Source organism: Tubulanus polymorphus, chromosome 1 (genome assembly GCF_964204645.1).
Source record: "Tubulanus polymorphus chromosome 1, tnTubPoly1.2, whole genome shotgun sequence".
Classification (NCBI taxonomy): domain Eukaryota; kingdom Metazoa; phylum Nemertea; class Palaeonemertea; order Tubulaniformes; family Tubulanidae; genus Tubulanus; species Tubulanus polymorphus.
The window spans coordinates 648,960-668,034 of NC_134025.1; the positions used below are offsets into that span (position 1 = coordinate 648,960).

Here is a 19,075-nt window from a genome sequence, read left to right on the forward strand (position 1 = left end):
CGGTCACCATCAACAAGTAACAATAATGAAATTGTTACATTAGGAAGATTTACTTCATTGATTAGTGATTGTATATCTAATTACGCTCATATTCGGATAATAAAACATGGGCAAATCGGTATTGATGAATATTGTTGGTTGGCGGTAATTAGTACGTTAGTTACTGGTTTGTTATAAAATGGCGGATAATTCTCACTTGAATATAAAACCACTGACTAAACACTGATTAATAGGGCTTTTAGACCCGATTCCTATTTGTCAGGTTGGTGTTGATTACGAGGTTTATAACAGGGCGTGCATTATTTGAATTCCCTGCTTGATCAGTTAGAAATTAATCAGAAATCATAGAAAAATAGAGCCAAGTGCCAGTGGCAGTGCAAACACCCTTTCTCAATTCAAGTTTTCTCCTTCCTCCCTCGATCGATAGTAGAACGGTACCTATTACTTTCAAGTTTCGACCCCAAGGTTGAAATATGCACTAAATTTAGCTCTACAGTCTTTTAGTTTTGCCCGACCAAAAGTCAAGCTGCGTCCAAATGAAATGTGAAAGTAGCCCTGACTATCTTCTGAGAGTAACCCCGACAATCTTGAGAGTAGCCCCGACAATCTTCTCTGAGAGTAGCCCCGACATTCTTCTCTGAGAGTAGCCCCGACAATCTTCTTAATCAATGACGCCTGACGGTCTACAGTAAATAGAAATGTATAATGATTGATGTAAAATTGCCTGCACTTTAAGCCAACTGTGTCGAACCATACATCGCTCACTGTCACTTCGTCCTTCCTTCGACTTATTTATTTACGACTGATATTCTGATTTTTTTGGTACTTAATCTTCATTGATTGAGCAGAACAAAAATGGCGCCGTTTGATTGGGACCGGGTGATGGGAATGGACCCGGAAAATCTGGAAGACGAAGCTGAGTCAATATTTGAACTATTAGCTGAGGTCAGTAACATCACTACAGTCTATAGTTGAATACAAGGGGTTCATGTTTTATTTATTGTATCATGTTTTATCAATGAACAGTTGGATGTCGGAGATGAATCTAATTTAGATCGAGTTAAACAAGTTTTCCGTATCACTCAATCAGTGATGTTAGTTAAAGCTGCTGAAGCTGAGGTTGCTATGGAAGAGATGGAGAAGCAAGCGCAGACAGCTGGACGCTCGGATGCTAAAAAAGGTACTGAAATTAATCTCTAAATGTCGTCATTTGAATAAGTTATTGATCGCATCATTGAAATTGTCTCTATTATTTTGAGTCTCAATTCGCGTGTCTTATTCTATTTACTAAGTGGAATAAGACATCAAATGGATAAGTCTTCAACATTATGATCGTCAGAAACTATGACAACTTCAACAAGTTTCATTGTATTCAAATTCTGTTTTAAGATGATTCTCTGCGAATTTAATGTTTGAAACGTGTGTTTATTTCAGAACAAGAATTGTTGGATCGAATTGCAGAATTAGAATCGGAAAACAAAGATTTACAGGTGAAAAATTCATCCTCTTAAATAAAGATGTATCCACATCAACAGTTTTTACTTGAAATTTACTTTAAGATTTTAGATGATTATTTAACCATGAGAACTGTTGAACAGGTCCTGTATCTATTTAAATATATAAAACATTGATTCATTCATAAGATTGAGTAGAGATGCTGAAAGTTTTATGTTTTGAATATTGACAGAGATTTGGAGGCGGTGCTGAAAGTGGTCGAGATACGAAATTCCTACGCGGAGAACTTCAGGATCTTGAAAGACAAAATAAAATTCTTCAGGAAGATCTAGGAAATCTCGAACGGGAGCTGGCTAATGAGAAAAAATCATCGGAACAGGTACAAATTATCAATATCATCGGAAATATATCGATTAATATTTAGAATGTCACTTAGAAAATATTTTCAATAATCTTATATTTTAGATGGCAGCAAAAGTACAAGAGTTGGAAAAAGAAAAAGACAATTTGAGATCAGAGGTAAAAATTCAGTTGTATTCATAAAAACACTAAGGACGCAACAACATTTAACACAACATAGATGAACCTATTGATTCGGTAATCTCGATAAAATCTGACATAACAACAGTGAAAATGAACTAGGAGTCTGATTTAATTGACAACTGTGGAACTGTGTCCTGGAATTAAAAACAGATTTGATTAAATGAATGATGTTTGTTAAAAGGCTGACGGCTACAAACGTGAAATAGATGCTCATGAAAGACAATTAGAATCACAAAGAGAAAGAATGATGATGAAAAGAGGAGAAGATGCAGAATATAAAGAGAAACTCAGTAAGAATAAACGTGAATTAGTGGAAGCACTTGAGGAAGTCAATGTAAGTGTAAACAGTGGATACAGTGGAAACTCTGTGTTACTCTAATCTTGTTACTATAGATAATTCACTGAATTGAACAGATACAGAGTTGACCAGAGTCCTTGGAGTTCATCAAAATAATACAAAAAATGTTGCCTTCATTTAACCAGAAATACATAACAAAATAAAGAAGGAAACTTCATGAATAAAGTTTATTTGAATATGATATAATGATGAAAATATTTTGTGTGTGTTTAGAATTTGACTTTCGCGAACAACAAACTTCAAGAACAAGTTGATGATATGAGTAAAAAAATGAAAGACGCCAAACAAGAAATGGATCGAATGACAACTGATTATATGAAACTAAAAACTGAATTGAATGAATATGATGGAGTTATGGATGGACTTCGTAAAGATAATGATTTATTGAAAGCTCAGGTAATTTCACACTCATTTTGATTATACAGGTTCAGATCGGTCTCTACCGATTCCGTAATTATCTTCTGGCGCGTTCGTTTTGACCAGGATATGCTCTATAATGCTCAGCCGGTCGAGAGTTTGTAATCCGGAATCGCTGTTCCTAAACCAGAATACTTTTAATCAAAGCCTCCCTTAATGTTATATGTATTCATGAAATGTAGTAGTTTTAATCAATATTTTGTTGATTATTGTTGATATTTAGGTCAGTGATTTGATGGAACAAGTTCATTCTAAAGCAGACGCAGATGATGAAATAATGGTTGCTGTTCATAATAAAGTTGAGGAATGGAAGGTAAATACATGAAACTCACTGCACTGTACTTTCAGATGGATTCATAGTTAATCATGATTTTTTGTTTGTAGCAAATATTGGCAGAAAAAGACAGCGAAGTTGTTGAGTATCATTTACAAGTTCAGAAACTGAAGGAACAATTGTTAGCAGCGAATATGGACACAGAAAAAGCATCAGTTGCCGTTTTATCAAAGGTACAGCTGCATTATTTAGAATAGCTACGGAGCAGCTACCCGTGCCGAGCAGCTACCCATGCCGAGCAGCTACCTGTGTAGATACCTATTATTGATTGTAATTTGTTGTATTTTCAGGCTGTTGAGGAAAGAGATCGCCAGGTTGAAATATTAAAAGATAAACTAGACCAAGCAACAAGTGAAATTCAAACGAGTACGGCAGTTATTGAAGACCTCAGAGATGAACTTTCTAAAAGTGAGTTTTTAGTTCAACACTTCTTTAAACTTCATTCAATGTTGTATAATATTGTTTTTGTGTTGTTTTTGTAGCTGGTCGAGGTCCGTCTGATAAAAACGTTCAACGCATTCGTGAATTACAATCTAAATTACTGCAAAGTGAAGAGAATTTTAAAGATGCAGAATACAGAAGAACTCAGGTTTGTTCCATCAGTAAAATCTGCGGAATTTAGGGATTCAGAGGTTTAGATATTTAATGGCTGAATCTATTTTTAGGCTGAAGACGATGCAGAAAAGAAAGACAGAGATTTGAGCGAAGCTTTAGAAAGAATGAGACAATATGAACTGGTAAGTGTTTGTGTTATACAATCATTCAGTCAGTGTTTAGTGTTTATTCAGTCAGTCAGTTAAGGGACATTGTAATTGTTATATAGGGTGAATATGGTTTACCTGAAGCTGTGGCTGAAATTAAAGAACATAAAATGAATGTTAGCATCAGAGACAGGTAAGAAACACAACCCGGTTCCACAGTTCCCGGTTCCACAGTTCCCGGTTCCACAGTTCCCGGTTCCACAGTTCCCGGTTAAAGATTTTACTTGAGTTAAACAATTGAGACTCTATTCTACAGTTGCGAGTCTAGAGTTAAGTCATTGAAAATGGACTGATTACAACTGAAGCAACTATGGCATCAGATAAGAATTTAAATTTGTTAACTTCTAGGACCCAGTTCCACATTTCTTGGTTCAATTAGTTCATTTCTAATGTTTAATCTTAACTCACAACTGTGGAATAGTTCCACAGTGTTTTTAACCCTTATATCGACCTATGAATCCATTGTAACGTTCACTAAATTGTTTTTTCCAGACAAATAGAAGATTTGACTCAACAAGTGAATAAATGTGAAATGCAGATAAATGATTTATACGATGAGAACGAGGAACTGAGGGCGCGTCTCGGTCTCGATCCTAAAGAACCGATCGATTTAGAGAAAGTTCGACATTCGAAAAATTCACAACATCAACAAGACCGCGCGTTAAATATGGTGCTTCAGAAAGAAGTGGAACGTTTAGAGGACGAGAGAATTAATCATAAAAAAACAATCAGACGATTAGCGCAACAATTAGGACAGAAGTATGTCACACGTATTCTACTATCGGTAAACTCCGCTCAAGTCGGACCTCTTTCAATCAGAGAAAATCTGTCCTGTCTGAAAAAATCTGACTTGAGCAGAGTCTATTGTGTATTTATCAGTGTACAGTCTACCTTGATATTATACCTCATCTGATAAATCAACCAATATCACCCCCATCTAATGCCAGGTTTTTTCTGAGAAACATCTGGGTCCAGTTCCACAGTTGTGAGTTAAGATTTGACTCTGAGTTAACTCATTGAAAATGAACTAACTTTAACTCAGAGTTAATCTAACTCACAACTGTGGAACTGGGTCCTGAATATAATATCTTAACTATTTAAATAAATCCCGATATACTCCCTCCCATACTCTATACAGCCAAAATCATAAATCACTGATTCGGGTGCAGTTTATCAGGGGTTGACTCTTTATACAAGTAACACTTTCTGATGTTTAGAACCTGTTTATTTCATTCGCTTCTTTTTAACTGAATGAAATATTGAATTTCAGGGCCGTGAATTTAGGAATCACTCACGATGATTTAATGATAGCAGATGGATTCTCAGACGATAAAATTCAAGCAGTCAGCGTTGCTCAGGTTGCCGGAGCAGCGCCATCTATGGGTTTAATGCGTAAAGATTTAGAATACGACGAACTCAAAATCAGAGTAAATAATGAAATTCTAATCGTGTGAATTTTACTGAATGACGATTGCGTAAAATTACGATTTTTTTAAATATTTTAGAATCAGCAACTGGAATCAGAATTGGATAAAAACAGTAAATTGTACGACGTGATGAGACAAGAGAATTCAGAATTCCGTTTAAAATGCACCGAATACGAGGATCAAAATAAAAACTTGGAGAAAGGAATGAGAGAAATATTAGAAAATCTGAAAGAGAATAATCGTTCTGAGGGCGGTACGAGCGGTCCTCAGATAATTGAGTGTCCAGCGTTAGAGAAAATATTAGCTGTAAGTTATTTCTCTGTGAAATCTTTGAAAAAGGAACTGAAATCATTGATTTGTATTAAATTTGAGTTTAGACAAATGGAATGTAATTCACATTCTGTTGTAAAATGTTTCTCAGATTTGTGTTCGAGAGGAGGCTCTCTACTGTATTACACATAATCCCTGACATTATCGGGTAACAGTCCCTGAAAATGGTCCATTATTCCTGATTATACGTTCCTATTTCATCATACTGATAATTGATTGACCTCTTTGTGAAACTAGTCTAATGATCGCCAGCACTTTTGGGTATTGTCAGCGCTGAAAGGGTCTTGTGTCACTGATAAGAAAAACTGATTTTGTCTTATTTGCTTTCATAGTTTCCTAAAAAGTTTGCCTTGTTCAGAAATTCATAGATTGCATTGGTAGTTCAGTTTTATATGAATATGTTGTAGGCAATGGAAGCTAAGAGTTACACAGGACAATACGATACCGGTTTACATCTGAAAGCTCGTTTAGATAATCTAGAAGGAAGAAATGATGAATTACGCAGAGAATTACGAGAAGCAAGAGTCGAATGTACGAAAACTAAAATGGAATCGGAGAAAAGTCAAGAAAAGGTAAAATGACTTACAATAATTTTACAGTTGAACATCATTACAATAAACTTCAGGGCACCAGAAAATCTGGTAGAATTATTAGATTTTATTTATTTGCGACAAAATCCCAGGTTTGTAAAAACTGATCAATCGTCATAATGAGGAGGTTCCACTTTACATATTGAAGCAAAATAGATACAATATGTATGTAATGCTAATATTTTGTTACTTTGTAATCCGTTTATCGAAAATGTTTTTATAGTTGACTAAATATGAAGAAGATTTGAAAGCATTGCGTGAATTAGGAGCTGGATCAATGACTGTACACGCTGTTCCGTTACCTGATAATATGGCTATCACTAGTGCTGAGGTTATTGCCAGTTTAAACGAACATTTAGTTCAAGTTTTACAGGTAATAAGTGAATTCATTTCTTCAAGCTGTTGTTGTTGTTGTTGTACGCGACATCAGGAAATTTAAAATCAATATTTCATTGCTGTTGTTCAGGAAATGTCTCTGAAAGAAGAAACGATGAAGAAAATGGAAGCAGCTTTAGAAAATTACAAGCGTAAATTTGCGTTAGTTCGTCATCAACAAGGGCTGCTTTATAACGACTACATCACTGAAAAACAGGTCATTCATTACTTATAACTATCATTTTGGTTTTCCGTCGATAAATGATTGAAGAAAAAGAGATTTAGACTCAGTTCTATTTTCAAAAATGTTTGATTTCATAATTTCGGGTTTATCTTCAAATTACTTATTCTAATTCAAGATCAAATCGTTTGAAATGTGGAATAATTTTGATATTTCAGGAATGGGAAAACAGAGAGAAAAAACTGAAAGAAGATGCCAATAAAATGGAAGGAAAAGCTGAGGAAGATAAAGTGAGAATACAAGAGTTTGATCGATTATTGGATACATTAGAACAGGACGAGGTTGAAGTGAGAAGAAGAGTTTCAGAAATGACTCGTAAAACGACTGTTTTAAGAGTAAATGAGAAAGCGTTAACTCGAAGATATAACGCTATCATTGAAATGGAAACCGCAATGAGACGGGTGAGTTAATCAGACATCAGTTAACATATCACTTTAATTAGGTCATTCATGATTCAGTTCCACATTTCTCAGTTAAGAGAGTGAGATAAATTCATTTCTCACGTTGTAAGAGTCAAATCTAAACTGCAGACTGTTGAATTAGGTTAAGGAGTTGGAGGTTCTGGAGTTAACTGTTGAGTTAAGAAGATTGCCAGGTAGTTCATTTCCAATCTTTTAACTCAGGAGCTAATTTGAAACTGCAAACTTTGGAACCTGAGTGGAATCTGACACACAACACTGAAACTGGATCCAGGAGTCAGTTTTACTAGTTTTTGATTTATATTATTTTGCTATTTTAGGAAAACAATCGCTTGAAAAATGATATGATTCAAATGGAGAAAGCAGTGACCGAAAGAATTGGTTACCTGACAAGATACAAGGTCAGATCATTTATTCATTGAGATAATGTCGCCATTCTTGTAGATTTCATGAAATATACACTTTTTGGTAACGGTAATTTTTCAGGACATGGCGACGTTTAAAATCGCGCATTTACAGAAAGCGTTGGACGAATCAGTTCCGTCTGGTGACCTTGACTACGCGAATAAACAATACAACGAACTGACGGAGAAATACCGAGATTTACTGGAACGCGGAAACAATCTGGTGTTAAAATCAGAGGAATTCGAAGGAATGGAAGTTGAAGTCAAACGATTGAGAGACGATAATGACAATCTGAAAAAAATATTAGAAATTGAAAAAGAGAAAGGACATACGTTTGAGGCGGCTCTGGAACATTTGAGAAAACAAGGTATTTATACATAGTTTCATCGGACACACCGGTTTAAAGTCGTCTAGTTGAATTTAGTTTACTGATGAATATTTGAGAAAACAAGGTATTAAAACATATTTTTAATGGAAAAACCGGTGTCAAGTTGACTGTATGATATTTACTGATGAATTATTTTGTGTAGGTGTAAAAGGAGACAGCGCTGTCAGTGATGGAGAAGTGATTTCAATATCTAAGAAAATAACGATGTTAGAAATGAAAGAGATCAATGAAAGAGAACGAGCTGAACACGCACAAAGAATGTCGGAAAAATATAAACAAACCGTTCATGAGTTAGAGAATCGTAATCTAGAATTGGAACAGAAATTCGCCGAGGTAAAATACAAGTATTCAGTGATAATTAGAGATCCTAGACTCAACAGTTCAACAGTTCATTGGTTGAGACTTTGAAAATGACCTAAATGATCTCTACATAATTGGTATTTATTGTCTTCTTTGGTGTTTTATAGTTGACACGAATGAATCTAGAAAATCAGAAAGTTGAAAGAGAACTTCGCGATGAACTATCGAGTAAGTTAGATTACGTTGGAACCCGACGTGCTGAATGTGCGTGTGTTTGAATGTTTAATTGTTGATTATTGTCTTTAAAATAGATTGCGTCACTAAGAAAGTGAGTGATGCAGATAGAAAGAGAATTACTGAATTGGAGACCATTGAGGCAAATATGAAAGTAGAAATATCTAAACTAAAGGTAAAAACACAATTCTTTGATGTCAGAATCTTCATAAAACATGTGTCTTGAATTTTCATTTCATCTCTCAACCCGCTGAGCGCTGTTATTAGCAGGGTTTATTCTTATTGATTAAGGGAGAGAGTTATGAGAAAAACCATCAACCGGGTAACTGTGCCTAGTTCAGGGTATTGTGGCTTCTGCTGGAGGGGAGAGAAGAACTCTGACTCTACGAGAATCCAAACCCATGAACCCTAGATGTTTTTGACGGTAGTTTTTTGATGTAATTATTTCAGGAAGTAGCTGAAGTTGGTGTAATGCAAGCTAAAGCTTTAGACGCTCAACAAGTTTCACGCGATAAAGAAGTTTTATCATTGAGACAACAATTGTTAGATATACAGGCTCAAAGTGATGAGAAAACTATCATAGGTTCGTTTTACCGCAGAACTCCCGGTTCCAACATCATTCGTTCAGAATTGACTCGTTTTAGAAACTGAGTCCAGATTCAAAGTAATTCGAAAAATGTCCAATAATGATTCTGATTTCATGTTTCAGGTAAATTACACAGACAGATCGTATTGTTACAAGTTAGCGAAGGAACCGCCGTCAGAAAATACGAAGACGCTCAGAAAAAGATCATCAAATTAGAAGCTCAAGTTTTACAAAGAGAACATAAATTAGACGAGAAAGATCAAGCTTTGTTTCACAATCAGGTCGAGTCTCGTAGTAAATCGAAACACTTAAAACGTACGATTCATTCTCTGCGACGTCAGTTCAGCGGAGCCGTTCCGCTCGTCAGGCAGGAGAAATTCGCTAAATCAATGGTTCAGCTACAAGAGGATAAAAAACTACTGACGCTCGAATTACGACAAGTTCACGAACAACGAACTCAGGTCGAAGATCAACTCGCCGAGATTCAATTAAAACATCAAGGTTTACAGGATTTGATGGTTACGTTGAAGGACGGACGCGGCGCGCAGAAAGTCGCTGAATGGCACGGCAAAATGGAAGCGTTACGACTCGAGGATCTTAAACAGAAACGACAGAATACAAACCTCGCTAAACAGGTCCGGTTTAAATCAGTGTTAATTCACCGTTTCATTAATGAAAGTTGGTTTTTACTGAATTTTTGCGTTGATTGAAATTTCAGCTGAAGTTCCAGGAAAGCGTAGTTAAAGATCATGAAAATGCTATTGTGAGATTGGAAGAGGAAAATGTTCGTTTGGCCAAGGTAAATAATAGTAAAACAAGGTTTCATTGTGTCAGGTTAAATTTTCCTCAGTTCAGTTCCAATGTTATAACTATTGAGTAAAATTTGTACTATGGCTATAAGACTGGTCTCTAAATTCTCTAATTTGTAAGTGAATCTGTTTCAGGATTATGAAGAAAGACAACTACAGTGGGAGCAGAGAGAGGTGGAATTGGAGAGAATTATAGCTAATATGGAACAGACTCAAGCTGAAATAGCAGGAGCAGCAGCTGAGTTTGAATCAGCTGCGGGATGTTTACCGGATCCAACTCTTTCACTCCCTAATCAACTCGATCAGGCTATACTAACTATCAAACGCAATGTGAAGACAATTCTAGAAGCTCAATCTGAATCTAAAGTTATGAGAAAGGTTTGTTCTATATTCCTACGACAATTACAGGGGTCTGAGTACTTAGAAGAATAGTGATGATATGTAAAACATTCTAGAATATTTTGATCCACTTTTTATACGATAAACCGCAGAGCTCAGAATGTCCTTTGCGATTTTAATAACAGGAGTTTGGTGAATGATTTTCTATCCGTATTTCCCCACAGAAATCCACAGATTTAGAAGCTAAAGTGAAAGAATTGGATAAAGCGTTGACGACTAAAGATCGAGTAATAGCTGAATTGAGATTGAGAATGCCAGCGACTCCGGGAAGAGACGAGGTTATAATGAAAGCAATGCACAACGCTGAAAAACAAGTCACTCAGGAGGACGAATATGAGGCTCATCAGGCTTTGAAGATAGCTCAGTCAACTGTTGGCAGTTTACAGGTAAAATATCAATTAGTCATTAAGATATTCTGAATTCAGTTCCACAGTTGTGACTTAGAGTTAACTCTGAACTCAGGATCCAGTTCCACTGTGAGTTATGGTTAACTCTTGAATTGGGATAAGTTTATTTTCATGAGTTGAGTCGAATCTGATAACAGTGGAACCAGGATACATTTCAACAGTGTTCTTTTGGCCGTTGTAGAAATATTTACATGAGTGAAAAATACTAATGACCAAAGTTTCCTTTGAAATCATCTCTTTGTTTGCGACAAATTAAATACAAGAATGTAGACATTTAGAAATTGCTGGAATGAATTTGTTGAAGGAATGAATTTATTGATGATTGTTTAATTGAAGGCTCGAATCGCCCAAAAAGATGAAACGATCCAAAAATATCAAGATCTATTAAAACAAGCTCGTGAGGATATTCAAGAAATGAGCAGAAGACATTCCGAAGAGATGAATCTCATGCATAGTAAAGTACAAACTAAAGCCGACCACGCGTTCAGTAAATTCAAACAGGTCGCCGTAGATTTAATCAATAAACCAGGAATCGATCAACCATCCAATCGTCAGTTAGCCAGATTGAATGAACTGGAGGATATGGTCGCGGAGCAGGATAATTCGTTATCGGCTCTTACCGAGAAATTACGACAATCGAGATTAGAAACAGACTCATGGAAGGCGAAGCTCGATCAGATGATGAAATCAATGACTAGAGATAAAGACAAGTAAGGAACTGATTTCAAATATACCCAGTAGCTAGCTGCTGAAATCTATGATTTATTAGTGAATTATTTGTACCTCTGTCCTCAGGATCCACTTGTCTTCCACAGTCCTAGCCAATGTTTGACTCTAGTCAGAATTTGTTCATTCCAATGTTTTAATTCAAATCTTACCCATAACCTGTAGAACTGGATCCTGTGTTCTCCAGTCAAAATCAACAATAGTCTCTTAGTAAGGTAGTAAGTGCTGTAGGTGATTGCAGCAATTTTCAATATTTTGAGACCACCAACTAAAAGCCTCAAGAATGAATGCAGCACCTCTTAAAATTTAGCAAACACAGAATCGCTGTAGTTTGATATTTTGCTTGATTTTAGTTTGTTGGCCGAACAAGCATCGGAGAAAGCAAAACTAAACGGAGTGATCGGACAAAGAGAGCAAGAAATCATCGGTTTGAACAAGAAAATCGACGGAATAAATATTGAATTAAAGAATCAAAAAGAAGCGAACGCTCGAGCTCCGACTTCAACGATGAAAAACCTCGTGGAAAAACTGAAAAATCAGTTGTCAATGAAAGAGAAACAACATAAGGTAAAATGTCGAAAATTTTGAAAGCAAGATCTTATTTTATTCATGAAACTACCATTCTTTTAGCCATAGTACAAATTTTACTCAATAGTTATAACATTGGAACTGAACTGAGGAAAATTTAACCTGACACTATGCAACCTTGTTTTACTATTATTTACTTTGGCCAAACGAACAATCTCACAATAGCATTTTCATGATTTTTAACTATGCTTTCCTGGAACTTCAGCTGAAATTTCAATCAATACAAATTCAGTCAAAACCATTTTGAAAACAAGATCTTATTTTATTCGTTAAACTACCAGTGAAGCCCTTGAGGCACATATAAGAATTGCTTTAGTTTGTATTGCATTCTCTGTGTTCTGATTTTCAGGCATTAAGTAAAGCACTGATGGATCTAAGAGCTGATATGGTAACACAAGCTGAAGTAGCGGTCAAACAAACGGCTGAAGAAACTGCTGCAGAACAAAATGTACAGAAACTCGTGAATAAACATACTAAAGAATTACAGGTACAAATTACTAGTTACAATCCAGGTCTATAGTTCAATTCAATCCCTTAAATCAATCCATTTTCAATGAGTCAATTTTTAACTCACATCTGTGCAACTGGGTTCTCGAGTGATGAATGAAAGATTAGTTGATAAAATTGCTATTTGTTTAATTTTTCAGGATGAGAACGAAGAATTAAGAGGACAAATCACTCGACATAAGAAAGAATTGAAGAAACGTAAAGATCAAGAGAATCTATTAACATCAGAAATGGAAGAGATTAAACATGACCTCAGTTAGTAACGCTTTCAATATTCAATTCTCATAAACAGTGAAATTTGTTTAACTTGTTTTGAATTGGAAATACAAATTGAGTTTGTCAGTGATTTCATAATTCTTTCTAATCTTCTGCTGCATTCTGAATGATTACATCTTAGACTCTTATTCCATTACACTTGACGAACATCCCATTCAGCTTGAGAGCTTCGAGGTTCTTGTACAAGTTTCTAATCTGAAATCCCATATTGTCAGAGATGTTGCTTTTGATGTGAAATAAAGAAAGGCTTTATTTTATTCACAGGTCGTAAAGAGACGACGATCACGAGATTAAAAACAGATAAACAAAAACTAGAACAAGAAATTGAAGAATTGGAGAAAAAGTTGGATCGATTGAGGAATATAAAACAACCGGCTCCGGGAGAAGCCGAGGCTAAAGAGATCGACGAACTTAAACGCAAAAATCGACTTCTCGAAGATGAGTTAAAACGCAAACAAATTCAGGCAGAAAAACCATTCGAACATAAAGAGACAAAGGTAAGAAAATGTTTTATTATTTGATGACTGTGCAGAGTTATAGTAATGGTTGCCGATTGACTGCGGTAGGTGTTTTTCCTGGCATCTGGTGGATTCTTAACTTTGTGAAACTACTGCAGTCACAAGGGACCCTGTTGATTGTGGATCTATCATAAGCAGGTTTTGATCGAGCTCTATCAATTCTCTTCTGGTAATCTGTAAACCTGATAGAAGCGGCCGGTAGAGAGTTAGTAATCTGTAAACCTGATAGAAGCGGCCGGTAGAGAGTTTGTAATCTGTAAACCTGATAGAAGCGGCCACGGTAGGGAGGTTTTAATCTGTAAACCTGATAGAAGCGGCCGGTAGAGAGTTAGTAATCTGTAAACCTGATAGAAGCGGCCACGGTAGAGAGTTTGTAATCTGTAAACCCGATAGAAGCGGCCGGTAGAGAGTTTGTAATCTGTAAACCTGATAGAAGCGGCCACGGTAGGGAGGTTTTAATCTGTAAACCTGATAGAAGCGGCCGGTAGAGAGTTAGTAATCTGTAAACCTGATAGAAGCGGCCACGGTAGAGAGTTTGTAATCTGTAAACCTGATAGAAGCGGCCGGTAGAGAGTTTGTAATCTGTAAACCTGATAGAAGCGGCCGGTAGAGAGTTTGTAATTTTGTTATTCAGCCTTTACATCTGTTTGTATGTATTGAAATTAACTTGAAGCTGGCTGTTTTTCAAACAGAATGAAAGTGAAACAGTTGCTCGATGGGAAGAGGGAAAACGATGGCAAAAAACAGTCGACCGTTTAAAACTAAGAATCAAAGATAAAGATCACGAACTGGAGAAAATTAGTAAACAATTAGAAATGGCACGAAATGGTTTAGAGAGGTACGAGACCCACAAAATTGAAGATTTAATAATCAATTTAATTACATGTTATCCACCTTTAAGTGGAAATTCTTGTTAACAATCGAGTCAGTTCAGTATTGTTTATTTGAAACAGGGCGAATAAAGACAAAGATCAGTTGGAAATGAAGTTAAAAGGGAAACCAGTAGAGGATAAAATCTCAGCTGTATCAGCAACAAGAGTCATGGGAAAACCTGCTCATAATATGCAAGATTTGAAAAAACAAAACTATGAATTAGAAGAAGAGGTATGTATATGTGTGAATATCACGAAAATAACAATCTCACAGAAATTAGGGTAGATCTCAGTGAACCATGTCAGTGTTTTGAAGCTATAGTCAGTGTGGTGTAGTATAGTGTATACACTCACTGTGTTAGATAGAACAGTGTAAGATCAGTATGGATTTATATAATCGTTCTTATTACTGGAAATTGATTGATCAAGAGGTTTGTTTCATTATTACATCTTTATTCTACATCTCTCTGTCAGGTAAAATGTCACGTGTCAGGATAACACTGTGATTGGCAGTTAAGGTTGCATGTCACATGTGGCTGTGAGTGGCTTCAATACTCATGTCACATGTGGTCAGCTGACCCTAGGGTTAGGGTTTCATTGGCTGCTATCACAGGTAGTCAGCTGACCCTAGGGTTAGGGTTTGATTGGCTAGGGTTGTGATGTCACAGGTGATCAGCTGACCTAGGGTTAGGGTTTGATTGGCTGCTGGGGTTGTGATGTCACAGGTGGTCAGCTGACCTAGAGTTAGGGTTTGATTGGCTGGCTTTGGGTACACATCTGTCTGCTATCAATGACAATACAATTTATCCTTGATAAATTTGTAAATAAGAATTTCATAAACTTATAAACAAGACTTATTGTAAATCAATATTATATTATATCTAGACTTGATGTTTGATTAAGTGGTCACACAGTTGTCAGTTAGAATTAGTACGTTTTCGATTATTTAACTCTGTAGAACTTGGTTCTTATTAATCTAAAATACAGATAGGCTTTTCACATTTAACAGTGAATTGATAAAACCAGTATCAATGGCCAAACTCAGTAGCCCTGACTCTGTTTAATAAATATAGAGATATTAAGGTTGGTCCTGATACTACATGTTGTTTAATCCATTTATTATCAAATTTGACAAACCCCTGTGCTCTGGACTATACATGTAGACAAATAGTCCACGGTGAAAGTTTTAGCATACGATAAACTAAATAACAACTGTTTGATTAGGTGTCCAATCTGAAGAGACAGTTGGCGCTAGGTCGTGACGGAGCATTCGAAGATCTACAGAAAAAGAATCGTTTTCTGACGGAGAAATTGGAGGATTTGGAACGACAGACGGCGCGACGTGCTTTAAACGGAACTGCAGGGTCGGAGTCGGAGCAGGCGTACAGAGATTTATTAGAACGAGAACAGAAATTACATAAACAACTTCTAAAACAATCAGAAGAGAATATTGAACTGAAGTTTGAAGTTGAACAAGCGAATAAAGACATCCCTAGATTGAAAGTAAGTGATTCTAAATCCTTTAAAAGAACTACTGCACCTTAATACAAGTTTATTTCATGTGTTGATATGAAATATATTTCAGAGTCGAATTCAAGATTTACAAAATTACATCGATTTGATAAAAGCTGAAAATGCGAATCTACAGGGAACATCACGATCTTTGGGTTCATCATCCGGAGGACTGCGAAGGGTAAGAATATATTGTTTCAGAATTCAGATTATTTGATTAATTCAAACATTTAGTCAGAATTATTGACGATGATGTTTTTCTAGTTGGGAGAAAGTGGAAAAAGTAATCGAGAATTGGAAAAAACGATCGCTTTATTGAAGAAAGTTGTAGAAAGAGTTCAACAAGAGAACGAGCGATTGAAGAAAGCGCCGGGTGTTGTTTCCAATGAAACATTACAACATTTACACGCTGAAAATGATGGACTCAAGGTAAGCATAATTCATCGATAATCATAATGATTAAATTTCGTTTATTTCTAATAATAATGATAATGATAATAATTCATTTGCTAATATAGCTTATAGAAAAAATCTCTGCGCTTTACATCACAAGAGAAAATTATAAATCATTTTAAAACAAACCACACAATGAGCAAAAAATAGTTTAGAAATAAGCCAATTTATAAATATAGGTTTTAAGTTCGGATTTTAAACAATGAAATGATGAACATACATTCTCTTAATTCACTGGGGAATGGAAGTCCATAGACTGGGTGCATAGAACCCTAGAGCCACAAACAAGCTCTAGGTAAAAGAAAGTTTTGTCACTTCTCATAGTTGAGAAAAAGAGTGAAAGTTTCCTGTGAATGGGTTTAATTTCAGACTCAGTTGACAGATCTGCGTCAGACGGTCGGTGCGTCTTTAACCGAACGCTATGAGAGCACTCAACGTGGAACTGCTAAAATGATGTCCGATTACGAAAAACTTCGTAAAGATTATCAAAAAGAGGTTCACAACGCTGAGAAACTACAAGTGGAGAAACGACAGTTAGAAATAACGAAGGAACAGTTGGAGAAAGAGGTGTCGAATATGAAAGGGATGTTGGAAATACAGGATGCGAAACGCTCCACGAGTATGTCTGGATTAGATAGTAAAGGTTGGAGAACGGCGGTATCTACTCGGATGTACGAGGAAAAACTCAAATCTATCGAAGCCGATCTAGAAAAAAAGGTTCGTTCATCTTAAATCTACTAAGTGGAAACTAGCAACACTGTTGTGCCACGTGAAATTTCGATTGAACAAAAAAAAATTGAGATCAAAGTTTATTGAAAATGAACTGATTTTGCATGTCTGATATCTCAGAGGCGCTCTATTTCTCGGGATAGCTGGTTGCCCATTCTCGCCTTATCGTATTCAGGACCCCTGGTTTCATAAATTGTAATTGATTCTCGTAACATTTTTTTTTAGACGTCACTTTTACAAGATTCTAAAGCTTTATTACGAGATTCGGCCGAAAGAGAACAAAAATTGATCCATGAAAATGAACAATTGAAGGATAAGGTATGTAAAGGTTGCCAGGGTTATGTCGTGGTCTAACAATGGGGTTTATTGATTATTTGTGCGTAATTGTATCTGTTTATTGATTGATTCCTCTCTAGGTGAATATATTGGAGAATTTCCCGTCTGGTACCATGGTTACGGATAATGATTTGATGAAACAATTTCAACAATCTCGATTAAAACTTGAGCGATTGGAAAACGAGAAACAGGAATTATTGTATGAAGTGACTCGTTTACAGCAACAAACAGGAGCTTCATCTACTGAAAAGGTACTGTCCTAATCATTCAACATGTTCACGTTAATCATGACATCCTTAACAAGGATCAGTGCTCTCTCTCTCTGGTCAATTCAATCTTCAAATCCAGGGGCTGCAGTTGCTGAAACTGTGGTTAAAGATAACCGATGGATAATTACCGTAGTAACAATGGACTTTTAATTATCACTATGTCAACTATCCACCGGTTACCTTTAACCAACTTTGAGCAACTGCCCGCTGGGCGTTAGCAGTCAGTCATTCATAATAAAGGGGTCTCATCATGTGTTAGAATCTTGGTCAGCAATCAGACAGTCTTATATCAATCCATGGTTTATGGGTCCAAATCCTGGTGGTAGCAGTATCTGCAGGTCAAAGTCTTTGGCCTCTCCCCCCTCTAGGAAAAGAAGTATATTCCTGTTAAAACTGATTGGCCCTCATTTGGTTTGGGGAATGGAAAACAACTTGTAATGAGTTAGAATTAGGTCCTGAGTTAACTTCCGGTAACTCTGTACTGATCAATAAGAGAGGTTTGTTTTATTTCTAATTTTTAGCCGACCGATGACATGCTTCACAGACTTCACGACGCTGACAAGATTTTCAAGGAAAACGTAGATTTACGAGTTCAATTGAAATCGGTACAATTAGACTACAATAAATCAACGATCGAAATCGAGAAATTACGCAAAGAACTTTCAAACTTCGGTCCGGAATTCTTCGAAGAAATCGAAGATTTGAAATATAACTATCGAGAATCTGTGCAGAAAAATGTTCAATACGAAGATAGATTGTCTCAAATATCAGAACAATTCGGTATTTCTATAAAACTATAAAAAAATCGGCTCTCAGAGTTAAAATTTCTTGGAGAGCTGATGGATACACTGGGAATCTTAAGTAGTTCAGGGAGGTAAAAGACTTTTAGGTTGTTAGGGATAAGATTTGTAGTAGTCAAGTAGTTTAGAATCTGTAAATGTAGAAATGTAGAACCTAATTTTTTTGAATTGGTGCAGATCTCTTATCGGGATTCAGAAACTTTGTGGCTGGTCCATTAGGTTTGGCCAGCTGGATTGGTGAATGGTAATTTATGTTCCATCCATAAAGACAGAAATACTTATAATCTTCGCATATATTTGTTTATCACATATTTACATTTCATGTAATTTCTTAGAAAAAAATAAACTTTAAGTAATTTAAATATAAAAGTTGTGACTTCTTAATTAGTCAAAGTGGGAAAAAGTGGATCCACAGACGCAAAAACCCCTATCTGCGAGCGGAACATTTTTTTCTGGTTTTGTTGCAAATTTTAATTCGCCATATAGGAGATTTAAACGATTAGTCAATGTCCTGGTATCTATTGATCACCAGGCGGGGTTCGAACTCACTGGAGCGGATATGACGTTCGGAAGAAAGAAGATCAAAGAAATTTCTGGAAGCGTCTAGCATATTGAGTAATACGGCTGTATTCGTACACTTCCACGATATAGTTCACAGTCTTTACTCATTACAATACATTCCACGTACAAATGAATACATCTAAATCATCG

General features: G+C 36.0%; 1 protein-coding gene across 1 annotated transcript; it reads left to right on the forward strand.

The window, feature by feature from the left end:
- The first annotated feature begins 171 nt into the window (after positions 1 to 171).
- Positions 172 to 18,665, forward strand: LOC141908478 (centrosomal protein of 290 kDa-like). Its single transcript, XM_074798561.1, has 45 exons — positions 172 to 262; positions 849 to 945; positions 1,027 to 1,180; positions 1,435 to 1,490; positions 1,688 to 1,834; positions 1,921 to 1,974; positions 2,180 to 2,332; positions 2,570 to 2,752; positions 2,997 to 3,086; positions 3,158 to 3,280; positions 3,398 to 3,515; positions 3,590 to 3,696; positions 3,773 to 3,844; positions 3,931 to 4,001; positions 4,361 to 4,627; positions 5,139 to 5,295; positions 5,374 to 5,601; positions 6,033 to 6,197; positions 6,439 to 6,588; positions 6,682 to 6,807; positions 6,990 to 7,232; positions 7,571 to 7,651; positions 7,737 to 8,022; positions 8,186 to 8,376; positions 8,511 to 8,571; positions 8,655 to 8,752; positions 9,028 to 9,160; positions 9,287 to 9,798; positions 9,882 to 9,962; positions 10,108 to 10,350; positions 10,536 to 10,757; positions 11,115 to 11,488; positions 11,858 to 12,071; positions 12,442 to 12,579; positions 12,740 to 12,854; positions 13,140 to 13,372; positions 14,086 to 14,231; positions 14,347 to 14,497; positions 15,490 to 15,768; positions 15,851 to 15,958; positions 16,042 to 16,206; positions 16,600 to 16,947; positions 17,185 to 17,277; positions 17,376 to 17,546; positions 18,086 to 18,665. The coding sequence occupies exons 2-45, from the start codon at positions 856 to 858 to the stop codon at positions 18,362 to 18,364; spliced, it is 7,476 nt and encodes a 2,491-aa protein (XP_074654662.1). The 5' UTR covers positions 172 to 262; positions 849 to 855; the 3' UTR covers positions 18,365 to 18,665.
- The last annotated feature ends 410 nt before the right edge of the window (positions 18,666 to 19,075 follow it).